The following is a 21,521-nucleotide window of genomic DNA, read 5'->3' as shown; positions in this document are numbered from 1 at the left end:
AGGCTTAAGACATGTAACCTTTTGTTAGTTTGTCACTTATGAAATTTGTTTTTAATTATGTTAGTTTTTTTTAAGTTTTAAAAATTATTCTTTGTACCAATGAACTCTGGTAAAACCTGAACTAGTAGTTTTCTGGTATAGAACCTAATGGGATTAGTACTGATAATATGCAGGATAGGGGCTGCATTACTTGGGAGCAGAAACTAATTTTTAAATCTGGAATCTAGAATACAAGCTTGGTGTATTGTAAACAAGGTGCCCACAGTTCCTGAGTATTATTTATTTAAAGTATTTATATCCACCTGTTTTTCAAAGAGCTCAGTGAATTTGTACACTATGTGTGAAATGTTATGGTAAATATGGAAGAGAACAAAAACTGCTATTCAGAAATTCTTTAGCTCTTTCTTCTGTAACTCTTTTATGCATTTTAAACCTATTTTAACTATTCTTATTGATTCCTAATTCCACTGCCCAACCAACTCTATTTTTATCTTCCAATATGTGTCTCCTACCCTCTCAAAATTCTATCCCTGGTGAAAGGCAGAGTACCAGGCTTACCACGGCAGATCTTGCAGGGAAGTAGAAATGTGTTCACTTACAGTTTTGTAAACATTTTCCTTTGGAAAATCAAACTGTAGCACATCTTATTTGCTACCTGGAATAGAGGTTCCACATTCCCATGTCTGTACGCAAGACCTGGTAGCACTTACATTAATTGTGCCTCAAGATCTGAGTGAGATAGTGGGAGGAGATCCTCTTTTTAAATATGAAAAAATTTGGAACATCTACATAAGTTAAACATTCAGAAACACAGTTAAGTAGTCTTTAGGGATTAGGTAAGAGTGTGTGAACCTGTACATTGAAGACCTAGATTAGTGCAGTAATGAAAATAACCTGTTCATAAAATTCAGTTCCTGTACCCTTTTTCCTCCTTAGCTTTTTTTTTTTTGACTTGGATTATTTAAAAGTTTTCTTGAATTTTTTTTCCATTGTGCATTATAAATAAAAAGCTCCATAACATAAAGTATTCTGAAACCTCTGATGTAAGCACAATAAACAAAGAAATTTAATATCTATTCAGTATCCTACAGGGAGTCTCAAGATGACCGAAAAGGATAAAAAGCTCTCTTAGCAAATCCATGACGTCAGGAATTTTTATATATTTTATGCACTACTTTATACCAACTGCCTGATACATGGTAGATATTAGGTGAATATTTGTTGAGTGAATGAATGGAAAGAATCCTACTAGTTGTGTGATTTAATTAAGAAGCTAGATTTAAATTAATGTATTGCATGCTATCGAAACCTAGGAATGAGTCTTTAAAAAAAAAATAACCAATGGCATTTTTCTGAATTTTCAAAACGCAGGTTTCTATCAAGATTGATGATGTTATTTCACTCTTCAGCTGTACTAAGTCATGGTGTTAAACTTTTCTTTCCATATTCATATTCTGTAAATGAATGAAATTAATATCAAAGGACCTATACTTTGACAAAATAGGTTTCTGAGCAAATGTTGGTTTGGTTAACAAATCTTTTTTATTGATTGGTAGTGTTTATGAAAGAAGACATCTGGCATAGAATAATGCATGAAAAAGATATTCCAGGTACTAATAAATAGGAGTTGCAATATATTATATTAAATAGTAGTTTTGACTTTTAAATAGCATATGATTAGTGTTTTTCCCTGAAGAAGTATGTTTATAGTAATTTGTTACTGGGCTTATTCTAAAGCTGATGGTTTTTTCTCTACATATTTTCTGTAGTCTCTAACAACTTTTAAGATTGGTTATCTTCTCTGCTTTTGCTTAGCCTTTGGACAAACCATTCAAAAACTCTCCGTTTCACATTGGTTCATGCATTTTCATAGCCAAATTTCCTAAAATATATCAGTGATTAAATGAGAGTAAAATTCCCATTAATTAAAATAAAGCCCTTAAAAACTAAAAGTGTTGATATGTTTTAAAGTGCTATTTTTTGACAGATGGAATGTGGTGTGATAAATTCAGTATTTATTTCAAACATAAACCAGTAAGTATTGGGCCTCTAGCTATATGAGGAATTCTATAGGTAGAAAAATTGATTGGCCCCCCACTACCACCCATAGGTGCTGTCCTGCTGTGGAATCCCTTTGCTCAGTTTTCTTCTGTCCAATCAGGTGGAATGTTTGACAGGCACATGGTTTATACAGCTCAAAATAACTTGGGACCTGTGAGCTGACAAATGCTCTGGCTCCGGTGGTGACAGGTTGTTCAGCTTCTTACAGCCATCTTCACTGAAACTAAGGTTAACTCCTCACTCTCTATGGACAGCTACTTTCTATTTCCAAGGGCGTGAAGAATTTTCTTTTTCTTCTGTGCATTCATCTAAAAGTTCTCCTTGGATAATTGTCGTCACAGTGGAGTGCCTGGGTTGGACATCCTCATCTGGGTCAACTAAAAAAAGAAAGGTAATATTCAGATTTAAGTTCTCAAGTGTGTTTTGATAACAAGGCATTGACAATGGAAGAGAAGATATTTCAGAAGTCCTAATTACTGTTGTTTAGAGTAGAACCTAGGATAACTTTCTAATTATGTATGAAGGGACACAAAATTACATGAAAGATAAAATTCTCTACATGTGAAGATTTTGGAGGGGATTAATGAAATTCACAAGGATCAGAGCCTGCTTTAGTACTAATGAAAAATATCTCAACAGAGAGTCATGACATGCTGCATATATCATTGGAATTTTCCACACATTCATTTATTAAAATGAGTGTGTTTATATAGAGATTATGTGTGCAATGCCTATTTCCTTTTTATAGGAAATCAAAGCTGAAATAATATGACTCCATAGTGAAGATTTTCATTTTATATTTTTTTTTATCATGTAAGAGGATATGCCTGCTATATTTAGTGTTGGGAGATCTGCTCCCTGGATTAATGTACACAACAGCTGCAGAAAGTCTTGGTCAAAGGACATTGCTCTTTCTTTCTCCTCTCTCTCTCTCTCTCTCTCTCTCTCTCTCTCTCTCTCTCTCTCCAGCTGCACCAGAAAGACACTGACAGTAACAATTGTTTGGCCTGGTACATTGCAATACTAGCAGTACTTAAATTCACATCTTGAATTATATTTTTAAAACTGTATAATCAAACAAAAAGAGAGCATGGGTTAATGAAAATCTTTATTCCCCAAAAGTGAACATCTCAGTATTGATGCTAAGAAACTTTATCAACACATTTTTTACTCATACTGTTAAAGATGCTAGCATCAACCATTTTGAAAGAACATAACAGCTATCCTGTTTTCTTTCTCTAAAAATTACTATGATTCAATCATTTTAACACTGGCAATGATTAAATGAATTCTACAAGCTCTAACTTTAAAAGTTTTCATAACTTTTTAGTCTCTCCTGAACAATAACTCGTAAGTTCACATAAAATTTATAATCCTTTTCTAGGAAGTCGAGGTTGTCTGTACTTATAGCTATAATAAATGTATTTTTAAATAAAAGTTAAAATATGCTGTTAGATGCATGATTTAACAACAAGCAAGATATTTAAAATCCAGGCCATCCCAGGAAATCTGAAATACATGGACTATACTTACTTTGTCAAGAGACAAAATTATAAACATTACAGAATCTTATAATAATGGACTATGAAACAAACAACTGGACACTATCCAAATTCTGGAAGTTTGTCTCAACTCCCACTTATGGAGTAATGGCTAATGTGATGGGAATTCATAATAACATGTTAAAACACTGATTTTCTATATATCGATTTAGAATACAAACTCTGTTTACCCGTTTCTATCACAAGGTGTTTACAAAGGCAAACACATGTGTTCACTGGAATAGACTCAGAACTGCAATTCATGAACAAAAGTAATTGAATGAGTTCTTATACAGACAAAGTTTTGGAATTCATAGTTTTTCAAATTTACGTTTGAAGAAATGGGAGATCAGGTAAATCAGGCTTCATTGTGAAAGGTCTTCAATGAACTGGGGTTAGTATATGAAAAGGTGACAGTTGTAAAATTAAAAATTTTTAACAGTTAATTCCTATATGTAACAGGAGTAATGAACTCAGCTCACTAACCTAAAAATATAAGACAAATAATACTAACCCCAGAATAATTAGTTTCCTTCATTGACATTGAGATTTGACAGAGGCATTGCTTGTCTTGTGGTATTATTGCCTATAGCAAGACCAAAATGTGAAAAGACTTTAACTAATTCCCTCTCCTAAGAGATAAAGAAAAATCAAGTACCACGAAGGTATTTTCTTAAATTTTTGTGGTGCTTCATACTTGACAAAGAGCTTTTAAAACTACTACAGCATTGCACTTTTGCCTAAAGAAAACAAATTCAAGTAAAAACAGAATGGTCTGCTCAGAAATTTAAGAACATATTTTCAGCAGATACATTTTTAGTGGGCACAAAAGTTAGTGTGACTAAACCTACAGTCACTGAAGAGTCCTTAGAGCTCATGTGTACCAGAGTCACCTTGACGAGCTGCACATTCCTCCGCTAGGATCACAATACACTCCACATTGTGGGAGGAGCCCACAGAGCCTGCCCGCCAAGTTCCTGAACAAGCACTAGATCTTGAGATCTGGAGTCTATTTGAGACACTTGCTTCTCTCCCAATCTAGCAAATATATTAAGTCAATTTAATTACAGAAGTTATCTGTTTTCAAATCCTTAATCACCAGAGAGAGAGAGAAATATTAAGAGACTGTAGGAGGATAAAAATGTTCATTTTTTTTCTTATTTAAAATGAATTTTGAGTTCATGGGGATTGACAAAGCTTTCTCATTTGGGATTTCCTATTTCATAGTTAAGTTCATCATGAATAGTGACATCTTGAGAGAGATATAAAACCTCCCATGCCTATCATTTTTGTGATTACCACCAAACCCTTTTTTTGGCCCTAGATTCCTAAAGTCTCCTTGCTTGCTTTACATCAGCCTTTCTATGGGTTGGAGAATTTACTTTTACTTCTTTGCTATCTTTCACATTAAATACTAACTTTAGGCTCTGGCTTCAGTATCTTTTACACTAGTGGTTCCCTACATGCTTATCTTCTCTGCATGAAAATATACATAGCATGTTTCATAGTAGCCTACCTCCCCATCTCTACTCAAACTAAATCTTTACTTTCTCTCCTTCCTACCTTTACCAATTCGATTAAAACAATATAAGAGAATGGCTTACTCACTTCTAGCCTATTATCTAAAAATCTTTTTTACACTTTGAATCCCTGCCCTTTAAGGTAACAGATCCCCACTAATTCTCCCATGTATTATCTGTGCTATCTCTTTATTTCAACATTCTCTTCTAATAAATAAATTTCATTTGTCTACATTTGTTTTTATCTTCTATTTTTCCTCTTTCAAACTGAAAGAGAAATGAAAAGAATGGGACTTATTTCCATATTGTTACTGACATATTTCCATATATCTCAAGTTCTTACTCTGGTAATGTAATATATACTAATTTATTGATGCCACTCATACCAAAATTAGACTCAAAATAAAACTAAGTTGGGGATGCTCCCTGTCTTAGTGAGAGGATGAGTATTGTAACAATGAAGAAAGATTTGCCTCAAAGTGCATTCCATCTGCAGCCAGATTTTAAAAATGTGATCTGTACCCAACTCTCCAGGACTAGTCTATACGTAATGGGATTTGGCTCTCGGCCCAGCAACAGTTTCTCCAGGAAAACTAATGCTTTTCTTGTGTGACATCATGGGGTATAGAAAGCAAGACAAACCAGTCAATACCAGCATTAAAGAGAGGGAGCAGGGTCTAATTTGGTCAATTATTCTTCCCCTAAAGAACATTCTAGGCATAATAATTACACATCAACAGAAAAGGATTACTTTAAATTTGTATAGTGCCCCCAATTTCTAAAGTGCTTTCCCAAACAAACCTATGAAGTATGCAGAATAGTTCTGTTCATCCTCAGTTTAGAGGTGAGTTACTTAAATATATCTATCTTTTCCTATTCCATTGCTCTAGAAACATAATTATTAAATATTAGGCTATTTTTGTGTTGCCCTAACCAGATTTATTTTCTCTTTAAATATCTAAGGATACTACAGAGCCAGAAAAATTTCAGATTTATATTTGAATCCAAGTTACTTTATATTAGGTTTTGCCATTAGGTTTTATATTAGGTTCTCTGGCCAGTGACCCAGTTTATATATTCATATCATAACCAAAAGATGAGTTTAGACCAAATAATATTTCCAACAAGATCTTCCTAGGGCCTACAGAAAAGTAGTGCTGAGTTAACACGAATTGAGAAATGCAGTCATGTGCCACTTAACGAGGAGCTGTGCTTCGAGAAATGCATCATTAGGCAGTTTAGTGATGCGAACATCATGGAGTGTACTTACACAAACCTGGGTGTGAAAGCCTTCTACTTAATTGTATGTGCTATATTTTTATAAGGCTGGCATCATAGTAGGTTTGTTTACACAAGCATCACCACAAACACACGAGTAACTGTAGTGTGAGTCCTGACATTTAGTTTTGTCTGGTTTTGTTTTGTTTTTATAAAGCAAGTGCCTGACCTAAACTTTGACTGCCCAGGCATCCACTTCAATGAAGGCTATCTAGAATAAATGCATTGCCAGCCTCAAGATCAGATAAAGAGCCAAGCTGCCTCACCCACCTTTGCTTTAGAAATCTTCACTTTGATAACTGACCATTTGGGCCATTTGCTTTTTTCCCCTCTTCCCAGGCCTTAACTTATGGCTCTTCTGTTTTAAATTTACAGATAGTGAGCCCATGAAAACCTAGGTCTCCACCCTCCACCCCAGTAAAAACAAAACCCCACACCCCTGCTCTCTCTTTTCCCTCGAATTCCTGTTGCCTCCCTGGCATACTGTGTATGTTCCAAGGCCTATAAATTTTTTTTTCTTCAAAGTCTCTTGATAGTTATTGCTGAAGGGCACCTTGTATCATAAGAACCCCGAGGTTTGGCTAGTTGTCACATTGGTTTAGAAAGAAGATGTGTGTAGGGGAAAGCTCACACTGGTCCAGGTGAGTCCCCAGGCATTTCTAGCTGATGCTGATAACCTGAGAGCACGAATTTGCTCTAGGAAGCTTTGCACTAGGACTTTATGGCATGACCACAACATGATGACCTTACCAGAGCAGCACCATCACTAAGTGATAGGAATGTCTCTGCTCCATTATAATTTTATGGGACTACCATTGAATATGTTGTTCATCATTAACCCAAGCATCGTTATGTGGCCCATGACTGTATACCCAAGGGTATCAGCATCAGGTTTTGCTTGTTTTGAACCAGACTTTTACATTTTTAGCATATTTTTAGGGAAAATGTTCTCTTTTTAGGAAAAATCCATGGGAAAAAAATAGAGATATTTAGCAAAGTAAAGAACATTCCGTAAGTTTTCCATGTAGCCAAATTAGTTTCATGATTTACTAAAGTCTGTGATGATTATTTATGCCAAATTAATTGTTTCATTTTCAAACTAGGACCATTTCACCAAAACCATGACCTGTTTTCAAGGTCAATTACTGATTCTTATTTTGAAATTGACATATAATCTAAGTTTCAATTTTGTAGGAAGCAGAAAGAGAGAAAATTCAGTGTCACTCTGAATACCCCAGATGAAATATCTAAGAGAACTCTTAATTTCCTTTCCTGAAACCTGCTCCTGGCTCATTCAAGTAAATCATTCCATCACTCACCTAGTTGCTCAATCCATAAACATTGGCATCACCTTTAACTCTGCTCTTTCTTTCGTATTCCACATTCAATCCATCAGCAAATCACAATGGCTCTATTTTCAAAAGATATCCCAAATCTGACCACTTCTCACCATTTTACTCTGACAACCACTCACTGGTCCAAGCCACCACCATCTCTTGCATAGCATACTGCAGTAATCTCCTAACAGATGTGCTTGTTTCCACATTTGCTCCCTTTAACTTGATTCTTTGCATAGCAGCCATGATTGGCCTTTTTCAAAACCAGGTCATCTGCTTCTCAAAACTTTAAAATGATTTCCCATGCACACGTTTAATAAAATAAAGTCCTTCCCATGATCTGCAAGGCCAATGATCTTCCCATGATCTTCCATGATCTTCAAGTCCTTCCCATGATCTCCACTGCATCGGAAGCTTTCCCTGACCTTCCTAGCTAAAAAACCACACCTTTCTCCCTCCCTGATCATTCTCTATTCCCTTGCCCTACTTTATTTTTTTTTCTTTACATTTACATCTCTCTCACTACTGTGTCAACTCCACAAGGGCAGGGACTTTATCTTTGATTCACTGTTGAATCTGTAGTTCCCAGAACAGCACATAGTAGATGCTCAATAAATATTGAACGACTAAGTAAAAGCTAGGGTATCCATAATAGCACTTGGGCTTTTTATTTTTTGCTTGTTTTTGTCTTTTTGGGCTTTTTAAAACTACAAATGTTATAACAGATTTTAAATTAAGGCTTTAAAGAGAAAGTAATACATTTTCATATTTCCTTTTTTAGGTAATATTTATTAGATTAACAACTGACATGGATTTATATCTGAGAACCCTCTGAGACAAAATTGTTATTGTCCTATTAATAGATGAGAATAATTGAGATTCAGATGCATTAAATGACTTGCTCAAGATTGCAAAATTATTCAGTGTTGGAGCTGAGATATAAACTCAGGTTTCTGATTATAATCAGATGTTCTTTGATACTTCTGGTATGAAAACAAAGCATAACTCCATGATGTGTTTTATCCATTATAAACACACTTGCATTTGAAAGTCACCTTGAAGTTACTTATATATTTATATTTATATATAAAATATACTTATATTTTTTCTTTGTGTCATAAGTTTTCTTTGTAAATATGATTTCTGTTTATCCATCTTATTTTTTCTTTCAATTAAGAAAAGAGATAAATAGCAATTGATTTTGCAGGATATTCTAATGAACAAAAGAATTCAATAAATATCATCTTCTATGTGCTGTGTGGTGTATAGAAATGATGGTATATAAAAGAAAGTAAGGTAGACAGAAAAGTAAACAGGCAACTTTAATATATTATAATAAGCGCTGTATTTGGCGGTAAGAACTCTAGTTTTAGGAGCACAGTGGAGAGGTACCCAAGTCAGAGAAAAGAAAAAAATCCCTGGCGGTGTCTCAGCTAAAAACTGAAGACCATGTAGGACTGGGCCCAGTAATGTAGTAAAGGGAGGTGAGGACAGGGAGCAAAGATAATACATACAAAGATCTGAAGGCAGCCCAGTTTGTTAATGAGGCTATATGTATTTCAACGGAATATAGATAATGCTGAATTAACTACAAAGTAAAAGTTCAGTTTCTCTTTAAAGTTCGTCTGTGGATCAAGTCACTTCACTAGTTCCACTTCCATTTCTTATCATGGTATGTGGCTATAGTTGTTAAATAATAATAATAGTAGTATTAGTAGTAGTAGTAACTACCATTTATCGAACATTTACTAAATGCCAAACACATTTAAAAATTACTTCCACCTATGAGATGGCTACTGTTATTATACTTGTTTTATAGATGAGTAGACTGAAGCTTACTGAAGCTTACTGAAGCTTGAACTGAAGTTAAGTAATTTTCTTGAGTTTATACAGCTAAGAAGTATCAGAACTTGGATTAGAATCAGATCTAACTCCAAGTGTTAGGTAATAAATACTACGTTAAAATATTAAAGAGATCCTTTATTTTGAATATCTAAAAGTTTTATTATCATAATAATTTCTCATGACCATAAGCATCAGAACAGGCACAAATTTACACATTAATTAGCTTATTTTCTTTACAAAAGAAAAAAATAGTTGCAGTGAGCAGGGGTTACTTATGTAACTATTTTCTTTTCTATTTCCATCATAAATATAAGCTTCTTAAAAGTTCCTCAACATTAACATCACCTTTACCTGAGTATTGGTTTTTACTAACATCGTTTGAGTGCCCATTATAGGGGCTGGTCCTATTTTAAGGTCTTTGTGTTCATGATGTTATTAATCCTCACTCCCCTTAGAAATAGATATTATCCATGTATTACAGATAGGAATCCAAAGTTCAGAGAAATTGTGTAATTTTCAAAGGCACACAACTGCTAAAAGATAAAACCAGAATTTGAAAACAGGTCTGATTCCAAGGCCAATGCTCATTCCATGTTGCTCAAGATAAAAGCCATCTTAACATATTTAGAGACGAGGAACATTAAAACACAATATGCAGTATGCCCTGGCCAGGTGGCTCGGCTGGTTGGAGCATTGGCCTGTACACCAAAAAGGTTGCAGGTTTGTGTCTCAGTCAGGGTACATACCTAGGCTGTGGGTTGGATCCCCGGTTCAGGCATGTAGAGGAGGCAACTGATTGATGTTTATCTCTCACATCAATGTCTCCCCCCCCCTTTGTCTCTCTAAAATCAATAAACAAATCCTTGGGTGAGGATTAAAAAATAAATAATTAAAATAAAACACAATATGCAGTAATGTCATGCAGCAACATGCAGAGAAAAGACCATCCTGACTTATAAAGCACTTCATTTTCTTCCTCACATTTAAATAAATACAAAAACTCAAACTAAAATAGTTGATTAACAAATGAGGATATTCAATTGTACATTTGCAAATAGTATTTTGTACCTGATTTCATATATCTTTAACTGTGCTTCTATAGAGTTAATGCACAAATAAGACAAATTTTCAACTGGAATATCAATTACACTTTTATATACTATTTTGTATATCATTCACTTTAAATTTAAATTTAAAATAGCCATGTAGTTCTATTTGATGGGTATATCATAATTTCATTAACTAATTTCCTATTAGAAAGGGTTCCAATTTTTTATTTTTTCTATTTATTTATTTTTATTGTATTTTTCCATTACCGATTATCCCGTCTATACCCTCTTCCACCTCCACCCACCCCCTGCCCCTGTATCAATTCTTTTAATATTATCATCTGTACTATGATAAATATCTTTGTAGATAGATATTTGTACCCATTCCAATGCTTTTGCATTTCCAATTCATTTTTTTCCTTGGCTCCTCTTTATTTCCTTTTTAAAATTGAATTTATTAGGGTGACATTGGTTAATAAAATTTATATCTTTCAGGTATACAATTTTATAGTACATCATGTGTATATTGTCTTGTGTGTTCACCATCCCAAGTCAAGTCTTTTTCCATCAGCACCTACCTCTCCCTTTTTCCTCTTCTACCTCCTGCTTCCCCAATTAACCTTTCTTAGAAAGACAATAAATTTCACCCAAACAAGTGGATACAGTAGTGGCAGCAATGTCAAGCTGTGGCACACCTGTGGAAAAATGTTTCTATGTAGGTGATCCTATTAGCCATTTCTATTGTCATCTTAAGGTCACTGCCTACTTTGCCAATTTGGAGATTCGTTTTGAATTAACACTCTAAAAGTCTGAGAATTAAAGCTGTTCTTAGAAAGCCTTATTTGTGATATAAGTGAGACCATCATATAAGGAATGAACTGAAATAAGTTTCATCATAGAATCTTAAAGCCCAAAAAGATTTAGGAGTTTGCTTTCCTCTCCATTTTCCCAGCACAAGTCCCATCACTTAGTAGCCAAGAATGGTAAATAGTTTTCATCTCCATTACCACCTCTGATTGATTGGTGGTGGCAGATGGAGTAGAGTGTTAAGAAAGTTAAGGTCAATGGGAAGAGTAGTCAGTTAGCTGCATCTTTAAGGAGAGAGAGGAGTAACATCCTATGGTTCACAAGTTTGCCATCCATCTAGTAAGTGTGTGAATGAATAAATAGATATAATATTAACAATATAAAATTGGTTTGCATTATCATAGTCCAGGGGACTTAGAACTAAGGTTATTTTATCATTTTCTTAAGACTTTAACAATTACTTATTTTTTTGAGTCAATAATGTATTTATATAATCAAAATTCAAAAGTCAGGAAAGAGTATACAGTGAAAAATGTCCTGTGTTGCCCCCCATTTTCCCATCTCCCATTTCTGCTCTTCACCAATGTTAATTTAAGAGATATTTTGAAACCTAGGATCTAACTCATATCTTTGTAGAAATTAAATTATACTTTCTTTGAAAAGGCTTAATCATTATAGTTTTCAAGAGCAGATTGATCCTATAAACAAGAGTGAATTTAAACTGTCTCTGGTTTTTAAAAAAAGCATTATTTATTTTCATGAGTTAGATCAAGTTTATATTTTCACCAACCAGTTGAGATTATGAGATCAGTATCTTTTTTTCCCCTAAACTCATTTATCTTAGAGAGAAGGGAAGGGAGGGAGAAAGAGAGGAAGTTTCTTACTGATGTAAGAAACATTGATCAGTTGCCTCCCAAACATGCCCTGACCTCTTGACCAGGGGACCACACCTACAACCCAGGCACATGCCCTGACCATGACTCGAACTGACTTTTCACTTTGCAGGATGACGCCCAACCAACTGAGCCACACTGGTCAAGGCTGAGATCAATATCTCTCCATTTCTATTATTTTATTACATTCAAGGTAAAAGGGAGAGGATAGAGAGCAAATCCCTATTTGTATATGAAAGTACTTTATAGCTAAAAGGCCTTTACAGATATTATCAAAACTTAGGAATTGTATTTAATGTCGCTATGGCTATAGCATAGCTTTCACAATTGAACTTGTATTTAAAGAATTTAATAAAGTAATGCCTGTGTTATTATTTCCAATTTCAATAAAAATCTCATTCAGTTCCTCTTCATTTTACAATTTGAAAATAATCTTTAAGTCTTTATAGTAAATTTTGTAAATGTATTAAAATTAGGCAATTTTTAAACTTCAAGCTTTAAGTTCTTAAGAATCTATCATGCTGTAATAAACATAGACTTGTTATTCTCTGAAAATGATCCAAATTTATTATCATTATTATTATTTTTCACAGCATGCAAGACGACAGTGTAGAAGCTTCTACTTCCATTTCTCAGCTTCTAAGAGAGAGCTATCTAGCAGAAACTAGACATCGGGGAAACAATGAAAGGAGTCGAGCAGAGCCTTCCTCCAACCCTTTCCATTTTGGCAGTCCTTCTGGAGCAGCTGAAGGAGGAGGAGGCCAAGATGACCTTCCAGATCTTTCAGCATTTCTGAGCCAAGAAGAATTAGATGAAAGTGTCAATCTGGCAAGATTGGCCATCAATCATGACCCTTTGGAGAAAGCAGATGAAGCTCAAACTAGAAAACGTCTTTCTTCTGATCAGATGAAACATCCATCTAAATCAAGTTTTGACCCTAACTTCTGCCAGGATAACTCTCGCAGTCCTACCAACTCTAAAGAGAGTCCCCAGGAGGCAGCAAAGCTACAGTATAGTTCTGAGGCCCAGTCCAAAAAAGTATTCTTGAATAAGGCTGCTGATTTTATTGAAGAGCTGTCCTCCCTTTTCAAAGCCCATAGCTCCAAAAGGATTAGACCTCGTGCCTGCAAAAACCACAAGAGCAAATTGGAATCTCAAAACAAAGTTATGCAGGAAAATAGCTCCAGTTTCCCAGCTACATCAGAAAGGAGAGAAAGGGCTTCTGTTCCCATCCCTATCCCTGCAGATACTAGAGATAATGAAGTGAATCATGCCCTTGAACAGCAGGAAGCTAAGCTGCGTGAAGCTGAGCAGGCTGCCAGTGAAGCAGCTGGTGGAGACACCACCCCAGGGTCTTCACCTTCATCCTTGTACTATGAAGAACCTCTAGGACAACCTCCCCGATTCACTCAAAAGTTATGGAGCAGAGAAGTTCCAGAAGGAACCAGAGTACAGTTGGATTGCATAGTGGTAGGAATTCCACCACCTCAAGTAAGGTAAACGTGACCCATCAGTAATGCTTAGTAATTGCTTTCCATCTACCATAATTCTCCTAAGTTTATAAGTAAGTGGTTTCAAAAATCATATACTCTCTTTTGAGAAAAACAGCCAGAGTTTAAAGAGTATTGTATAATAGAACAATTTTAGCTGTATATGCAATTTAAATTTTTCTAATAGCCACATTTTTAAAAAGTAAAAAGAACTGAACAAAATTAACTCTTTAAGTGTATATTATTTAACTAATATATGAAAACATCATCATTTCAATATGTAAACAGTATTAATATTATATTTTACATTCTTTTAGTCATACTAAGGCTTCAACATGCAGTGTGAATTCTACAATTACAACAGTACATCTCAATTTGGCCACTAAATTTTCCTAGGAAATAATTAAACTGCATTTAGATTTTATCGAATTTAGAGGTGAAAAAGTAGATTGACATACGCAAGTTGTTCCAGACAAACTTAAATTTTTTGTTGTAACTGAATTGAATATCAGTTTTTTAAATTAAAATTGACATAATTTAAAGTTCAGTCCCTCAGTTGTACTAGTGATATTTCAAGTGCCCAATACGCACATGGCTAATAACTATGGTATCACACAGCACAAGTCTATAGACTGAACTTGAAGCTTAAAAAAAGAAAGTATTTATGATCTATACCCAATGAATACCTGTGATATTTTTTCAATTTCAAAGAAAGCCAAATAATAGAATGAAAGAATAAAGGTAGAATAATGATGTTGCTAAGATCAATTTAGAGGCTCATATTATAGCTTTATATTTATTATAAACTTTTTGGTATCAGCTTAATATATACTATTCTTCCTAATGCCCCCAAGCCTTTCTCTAGTATAACAGATGAGTAGAGAAAATATTCATCTTTTATGTACCTACCAGTCAGCTCTTCTGTGAAGCAAATGAAGCTTAAGCTTCAGGGCTCCTCATTTGCATAAGCCATACCTAATTTTGTGTTCTAATTTTATTTTATTTTTTATGTGGACCTTCCCTATTTAAGAGCTTCAGGCCCCACAAAATGTGGATCCAGCTGTAGCCCCAGGGTGGCACTTGCTACCTGTACTACTATAATGTAATAATCTGTGATAATATGTGAATAATGTGCTTGAAGTATATTACTTTTGTAGAGAATTGCTGGCATTTAGAGTCCTCTATGAGTCACTGTGCCTCCCTAATACTGAGTTACCACTAGAACATGACTTCATTACTATTTAACACTTGTTCTAGGTATGTACGCAGTCCTCATCTTTTTCTTTTTTTTCTTTTTAAATATATTTTATTGATTATGCTATTACAGTTGTCCCATTTCCCCCTTCACTCCCCTTCACCCTGTATACCCTCTCCCACCCACATCCCCCCCTTTAGCTCATGTCCATGTGTCATACTTATAAGTTCTTCAGCTTCTACATTTCTCATACTATTCTTACCCTCCCCTATCTATTTTTTTCTTTTTTTTAATTTTAATCATTGTTCAAATACAGTTTTCTCCTTTTTATTCCCAATCCAGTCCCCCCTCCCACCCCTCCCCACTTCCCTCCCATTACCACCTTCCCCTTAGTTTATGACCATGTGTCCTTTAAGTTTGTTCCTGTGAACCCTTCCCACTGTCCCCTTGAATTCCCTCTACTGTCTTCTGTGGGCCTTGTCAGCCTGGCCTCTGTTTCAGTGTCTTTGGTTATATTTTGCTTGTGTCTTTGTTTTGTTAATTAGGTTCCTGTTAAAGGTGAGATCATATGGTATTTGTCTTTCACTGCCTGGCTTGTTTTGCTTAGCATAATGTTTTCCAGCTCCATCCACGCTGTTGCAAAGGGTAGGAGCTCCTCCTTTCTTTCTGCTGCATAGAATTCCATTGTGTAAATGTACCATAGTTTTTTGATCCATTCATTTACTGATGGGCATCTTGGTTGCTTCCAGCATCTAGCTATTGTAAATTGTGCTGCTATGAACATTGGGATGCATAGGTTCTTTTGAATTGGTGTTTTAGTATTCTTAGGATAGAGTCCCAGCAGTGGAATTGCAGGGTCAAAAGGCAGATCCATTTTTAATTTTCTGAGGAAGTTCCATACTGCTTTCCATAGTGGTTGCACCAGTCTGCAGTCCCACCAGCAGTGCACTAGGGATCCCTTTTCTCCACAACCTCTCCAACACTTGTTGTTTGTTGCTTTGTTTATGATGGCCATTCTGTCTGGTGTGAAGTGGTATCTCATTGTGGTTTTAATTTGCATCTCTCTGATAGCTAGCGATATTGAACATCGTTTCATGTGTCTTTGGATTTTCTGTATGTCCTCCTTGGAGAAGTGTCTGTTCAAGTACTTTGCCCACTTTTTAATTGGATTCCTTGTCTTCTTAGAGTGCAGTCTTGTAAGTTCTTTATATATTTTGGAGATTAAACCCTTGTCTGAGGTATCATTGGCAAATGTTTTCCCATACAGTTGGTTCTCTTTTAATTTTGATACTGTTTTCTTTGGCTGTGCAGAAGCTTTTAATTTTGATGAGGTCCTATTTGTTTATTCTTTCCTTTATGTCCCTTGCTCTATGGGACATCTCCCCCTATCTATTTTCAACCTACAATCTATGCTACTTATTCTCTGTACCTTTTCCCCCTCTCTCCTCCTCCCACTCCCCTATTGCTAACCCTCCATGTGATCTCCATTTCTGTGGTTCTCTTCCTGTTCTAGTTGTTTGCTTAGTTTCTTTTGGTTTTGTTTTAGGTGTGATTGTTAATAATTGTGAGTTTGCTGTCCTTTTACCATACATGTTTTTTTTTAATCTCCTTTTCTTAGATAAGTCCCTTTAACGTTTCATAAAATAAGGGCTTGGTGATGATGAACTCCTTTAACTTGACCTGATCTGAGAAGCACTTTATCTGCCCTTCCATTCTAAATGAAAGCTTTGCTGGATAGAACAATCTTGGATGTAGGTCCTTGCCTTTCATGACTTGGAATACTTCTTTCTAGCCCCTTCTTGCCTGTAAGATCTCTTTTGCGAAATCAGCTGACTGATAGGAACTCCTTTGTAGGTGACTGTCCCCTTATCTCTTGCTGCTTCTAGGATTCTCTCCTTCATTTTTACCTTGGTTAATATAATTATGATGTGCTTTGGCATGTTTCTTCTTGGGTCCAACTTCTTTGGGACCCTCTGAACTTCCTGGACTTCCTGGAAGTCTATTTCCTTTGCCAGAATGGGGAAGTTCTTCTTTATTATTTGTTCAAATACATTTTCAATCTGTTGCTCTTCCTCTTCCCCTTCTGATACCCCTATAATTCGGATGTTGGAACATATAAAGATGTCCTGGAGGTTCCTAAGCTTCTCCTCATTTTTTGGAATTCTTATTTCTCCATTCTTTCCTGTTTGGTTGTTTCTTTCTTCCTTCTGGTCCACTCTATTGTTTTGAGACCCAGTTTCTTTCCCATCACTATTGGTTCCCTGTGCATTTTCCTTCATTTCTTTTATGGTAACCTGCATTTGTTCATCTAATTTGCAACTAAAATTAACCAATTCTGTGAGCTTCCTGATCACCAGTGTTTTGAACTGTGCATCTGATAGGTTGGCTATCTTTCAGTCACTTAAAAAGATGAGTTCTGGGGCATTGATTTGTTCTTCTGTTTGAGCCGTCTCTCACTTTGTTTTTTGGTCTGGTCACTCCTGTTACGGTGAGGGGTGGAGCCTTAGGTGTTCACCAGGGCTGGGCACCCCAATCACTAGACTGTGATGTTGTATGTGAGGGCGGGGTCGAGAGGGAACCATGGAGGTAGCTTCGTTCTCCATGGGACCTCAGTCCCTTCTCTGGGATCCTGGGTTGTGTGCTCTGCCCTGCTCCACAATCACTGTCTCACTGGGTCTGCCAGCTGCCGCTTGCATACTCAGGGTCCACCTGCTGCGATCTTGCATGCCCCAGACGCCTTATGCGCCCAACTCACTCTGCTCTCCATGCCTCAACCCACACTTGGCTGCTCATCTCCACCCCTCCTACCAGTCTGGATGAACGGGTCTAGTTCAAGTTCTTGGCTGTCCAACTTCCATTCAGATAAATTTTCTGTCAGTTCTGGATGTTATTCTGCCTCTAAATTGTTGTTGTTCCAATCTTGGTTATGCGTGGAGGTACAGTGCGTCCACCTATACCTCCATCTGGGCCGGAAGTCATATTTTTCTTATTCCTATTATAGGACAGCACTTGTATTAGTAATACTATTTTTATTTATATATGCCTATTGATTCCAGGAATTCTAGTCCAAAGACATATTCATATATTGACTTTTGCTTTTCAAAGCAACATAAAGTAATATTAAATATTATTTCTACTATGGCATATAATTACTATCTGGCTATCTAAATGACCTCCTTGAGTGCAGGGGTTCTGTTGTTTTACCTTTGTATCTTGAGCACCAAGCACAGCTTCTGGCCTATTGTGTTTACTAAGAAATATTAAGTAAACTAATCCATAAAGAGGAAAACAAGAAATTTAGGTTTAAATCAGAAGTGAGACTGTTGCCTCAAGACATGGCAAGATGTTGAAACTGAACAACCCAGGGCAGTGTCTACCCTTCTACTCTGAGCGTGCCTGATGACACTCCCGGGGATGCTGGTGAGATGGTCATCACAGAACCATGATGGATACAAATCAGTGGCATCTGGTGAATCTAAGTAAGCCAGGGAGCACTCAAGTTATGGTACACACACAACTTACTTAGATTAGTCTTATCCAAACCACTAATTTATGGACATAAATAGGACAAAAAAAATTGGACCAGATCATTCAGAATTCATTCTCCCCATTTCTTGACCACAATAATCTCAACTGCCACAAAAAGTTTAGCCCTGGCCCAGTGTCTCTGTTGGAGTATTGTCCTGTACACCAAAAGGTTTCAGGTTTGATCCCAGTCAGGTCACATACAGAAGATAACCAATCAATGTTTCTCTCTCTTTCTCTCCCCCATTCCTCCTCCCTATCTCTCTAAAATCAATAAATATATATCCTCAGGTGAGGATTAAAAAAAATAGATTCAGTGCTCCTGTGAGAAAAATCAGCCAGGAAGAACTATAATATCGTATCTCCCCCAAACAAAGTAATCTGGTGGTCACTCAGAAACTACTTAGCTAGCCAGTTATAAATTTATAAATTTAAAGGTGAAAAAAATGTACACAGCTTCCATGAAGCAATACCAATTTTACCAGGGAAGAATTTCTTTACTGATAGAATTTATGCCTGCATCCCAACCACTCATTTGGTGCCAAGAATTAGTTGGTATTCACTAAATATTTTCTGAATGAATTAGTGCTTAATTTAATAACTGCAATTACACTTTATTAAGAAAAAATTTAGAATTTTTCAAGTAGACCATTAGCCATCATTATTTTCCTAAGCATAGAATTTACATAACTCTAATCAGAAATCAAATATTTATTTAGTCTTTAGAATGTGCTCAGCACCACGATAGATACAGTGGCCCAGACAATGCAGGTATAACATGTGTCCTTGCCCTCAAGGAGCTTGCTAACCAGCTAAAGAAATCATCCTAATTGTTATAGTACCAGCCATAAGGACCATCCATCTTCAGAAAAGGGATGGGGACTAGAAAGGTCAAAGAAGGCTTCAGAGATATATTTGGGTTTTAGTTTAACCTTGAAGAGTGAGGAGGTTTCAGGTAAAAATTTACTTTCATTCATTCATTCAGCAAATACCTATGGATTTACTAAAGTTACTCACCAGGAATACAGAACAATTGTGTGTTGTTTTAGGTCAAGGACCCTGTTTTGAAACCATGTCTAAAACTATCCTGAGAGGATAGATCAAAATCTAACAGAGCAATCAGATAAATGTAATCAAAACATTGCAATATTGTATAATAAGAGCTATAATAGAAGTATGTGTAGGATGCAATAACTCAAAGTAAAATGTGGTTACTTTGCCTGGAGGATAAAAAAGAGTTAACACTGGAGGTGCTACTTCAGTTTGAGGAAACCAAGGGTGGAAAAGGAAAGTGCAAAGGCCCAAAGAAAAGTGTTTTCAGGCAACTGCAAGTACTTGGCTATGTGGAGAACATGGGGTAACAGGTGAGAAAAGATGAGGGAAAAGACTGAAGAAGTAGGCAGAGGAATGGGTTGTTTTAGGCCAGATCCATTCAACTTGTTCATATGAAGGTACAAACACTGGAATTGAAATATTTGTATATGACAGGAAGGACACTGATTGAACTAGAAACACTGGAGTCAGATGATTTTGAAGAGACTTGAAAGCAAAGCAGAATGGTTTAGACTTGGTTTCAGAACCAAGTGGATACCATCCACAGTTGTGTGTAGGAAAGTAACAATATGAAAGGGAGCATTTAGGTAGAATCAATCTGGAAGAATGTTAGGCCAGAAATGAATGGAGCGAAGAGACCACTAAAGAAGCTATCCCTGGCATCAAATGCTCTGATATAACTGGAGTGGGAGCACTGGGGAAGTAATGACGTGAACAAGCAATATTTAAGAGAAAAGAAATCAAGCTGAACTGGTGACTGACTAGCTAGGAAGGATGAGTAAAAAAATTTACAACTTTGAAGCTGGAAACCTGGTAGAATGATGGGGGTCACTGGCAAGGATGGAGAAAATGGAAGAGGTGGCTGATTTATGGAGGAGGTTGATTACTTGAGTTGAGGAGTTAAAGGGACCATATTCAATAGGCTGTCAGAAACGCAGGACTGAAGGTCAAATGAGAAGGCAGTGGAACTGGGAAAAGTCTATGGAATTACATGAATACTGGGAAAAGTCTGACACAATATCTCTGTAATTACAAAAGGATTAAAAATACAGGTAATACTTGGAACTAACTTCTAGTAGTGTTAGACTGGAATAGTGTTTTCCAACCTTTTAGCAGTAAGTCCTCCCACTATCTCATCTGTTACATGTTACCCAATACATACCTAACACACACACACACATACTCATACTTTTTTGAAAGATAAAATTAGTACTTTGGGGATTGAATAGTGTTGTGTAGAAAGACCCTCACATGCTTGCTTACCATGGAAACAAAGACATCTTCATATGTTCCAAACCCAAGAACATAGATTTTGATCCAGAGGATTCTTTAAAACTGCACTAAAATAACCCCGACTGGTGTGGGTGAGTTGTTTGGGCATTATCCCACAAAGGAAAAGGTTGTCAGTTCAATTCCTGGTCAGAGCAGGGCACATGCCTGTAGTTTTGGTCCTTGGTTGAGATAAGAGGCAACTGATAGATGTTTCTCTCCCTCTCTTTCTTCCTCCCTTCCCATCTCTCTAAAAATAAATAAATAAAATCTAAATAAATAAATAAAATGCATTAAAATAATAATGAGACATTTTGGGTTGCTATATATGAACACCAACTGTCAATAAAAAAAACATCCTTTTGCTATTTTTCAAAGAAATATAATAAGTCTTTCTGGAAACAGAAATAACCTTGTAGTTATATGCTCTTGTGTACAATTAGTATTTTACTTATGTTCTTGTAACTCTAGTTTAGAACACTGAAAAATCATTTTTACATATGTTTATTGATTTCCTAGTGAAGTGAGTGAAAATTGCTGTTTTGTAGGGATGGGATCCTATATCAGTGGCATTGTTTAAAGCTCGTTAATCTTGGACATAGCTTCATTGGGGGATTTGCCTTAGAAAATGAAATACATTCATGTGTTACCCACGGAT

The 21,521-nt window shown here is 36.0% G+C and overlaps 1 protein-coding gene across 3 annotated transcripts in view; it reads left to right on the top strand.

The window, feature by feature from the left end:
- The window catches only part of MYPN (myopalladin), a 113,265-nt gene that overhangs the window by 17,808 nt on the left and 73,936 nt on the right, over positions 1-21,521 (top strand). For 2 of the 3 annotated variants that reach the window (XM_045841938.1, XM_045841935.1), the window contains exons 1-2: positions 2,240-2,452; positions 12,925-13,827. In XM_045841938.1, coding sequence (XP_045697894.1) covers positions 12,926-13,827 — 902 coding nt within the window. In that variant the 5' untranslated portion in view covers positions 2,240-2,452; position 12,925. Of the gene's footprint in view, positions 1-2,239; positions 2,453-12,924; positions 13,828-21,521 lie in introns of those variants that run through there. The other variant, XM_045841936.1, reaches the window with a different exon arrangement.

This window comes from Phyllostomus hastatus, unplaced genomic scaffold, assembly GCF_019186645.2.
Source record: "Phyllostomus hastatus isolate PE091 unplaced genomic scaffold, TTU_PhHast_1.1 phas_contig_38, whole genome shotgun sequence".
Classification (NCBI taxonomy): Eukaryota; Metazoa; Chordata; class Mammalia; order Chiroptera; family Phyllostomidae; genus Phyllostomus; species Phyllostomus hastatus.
This window is presented reverse-complemented; position numbering and strand designations above follow the sequence as displayed.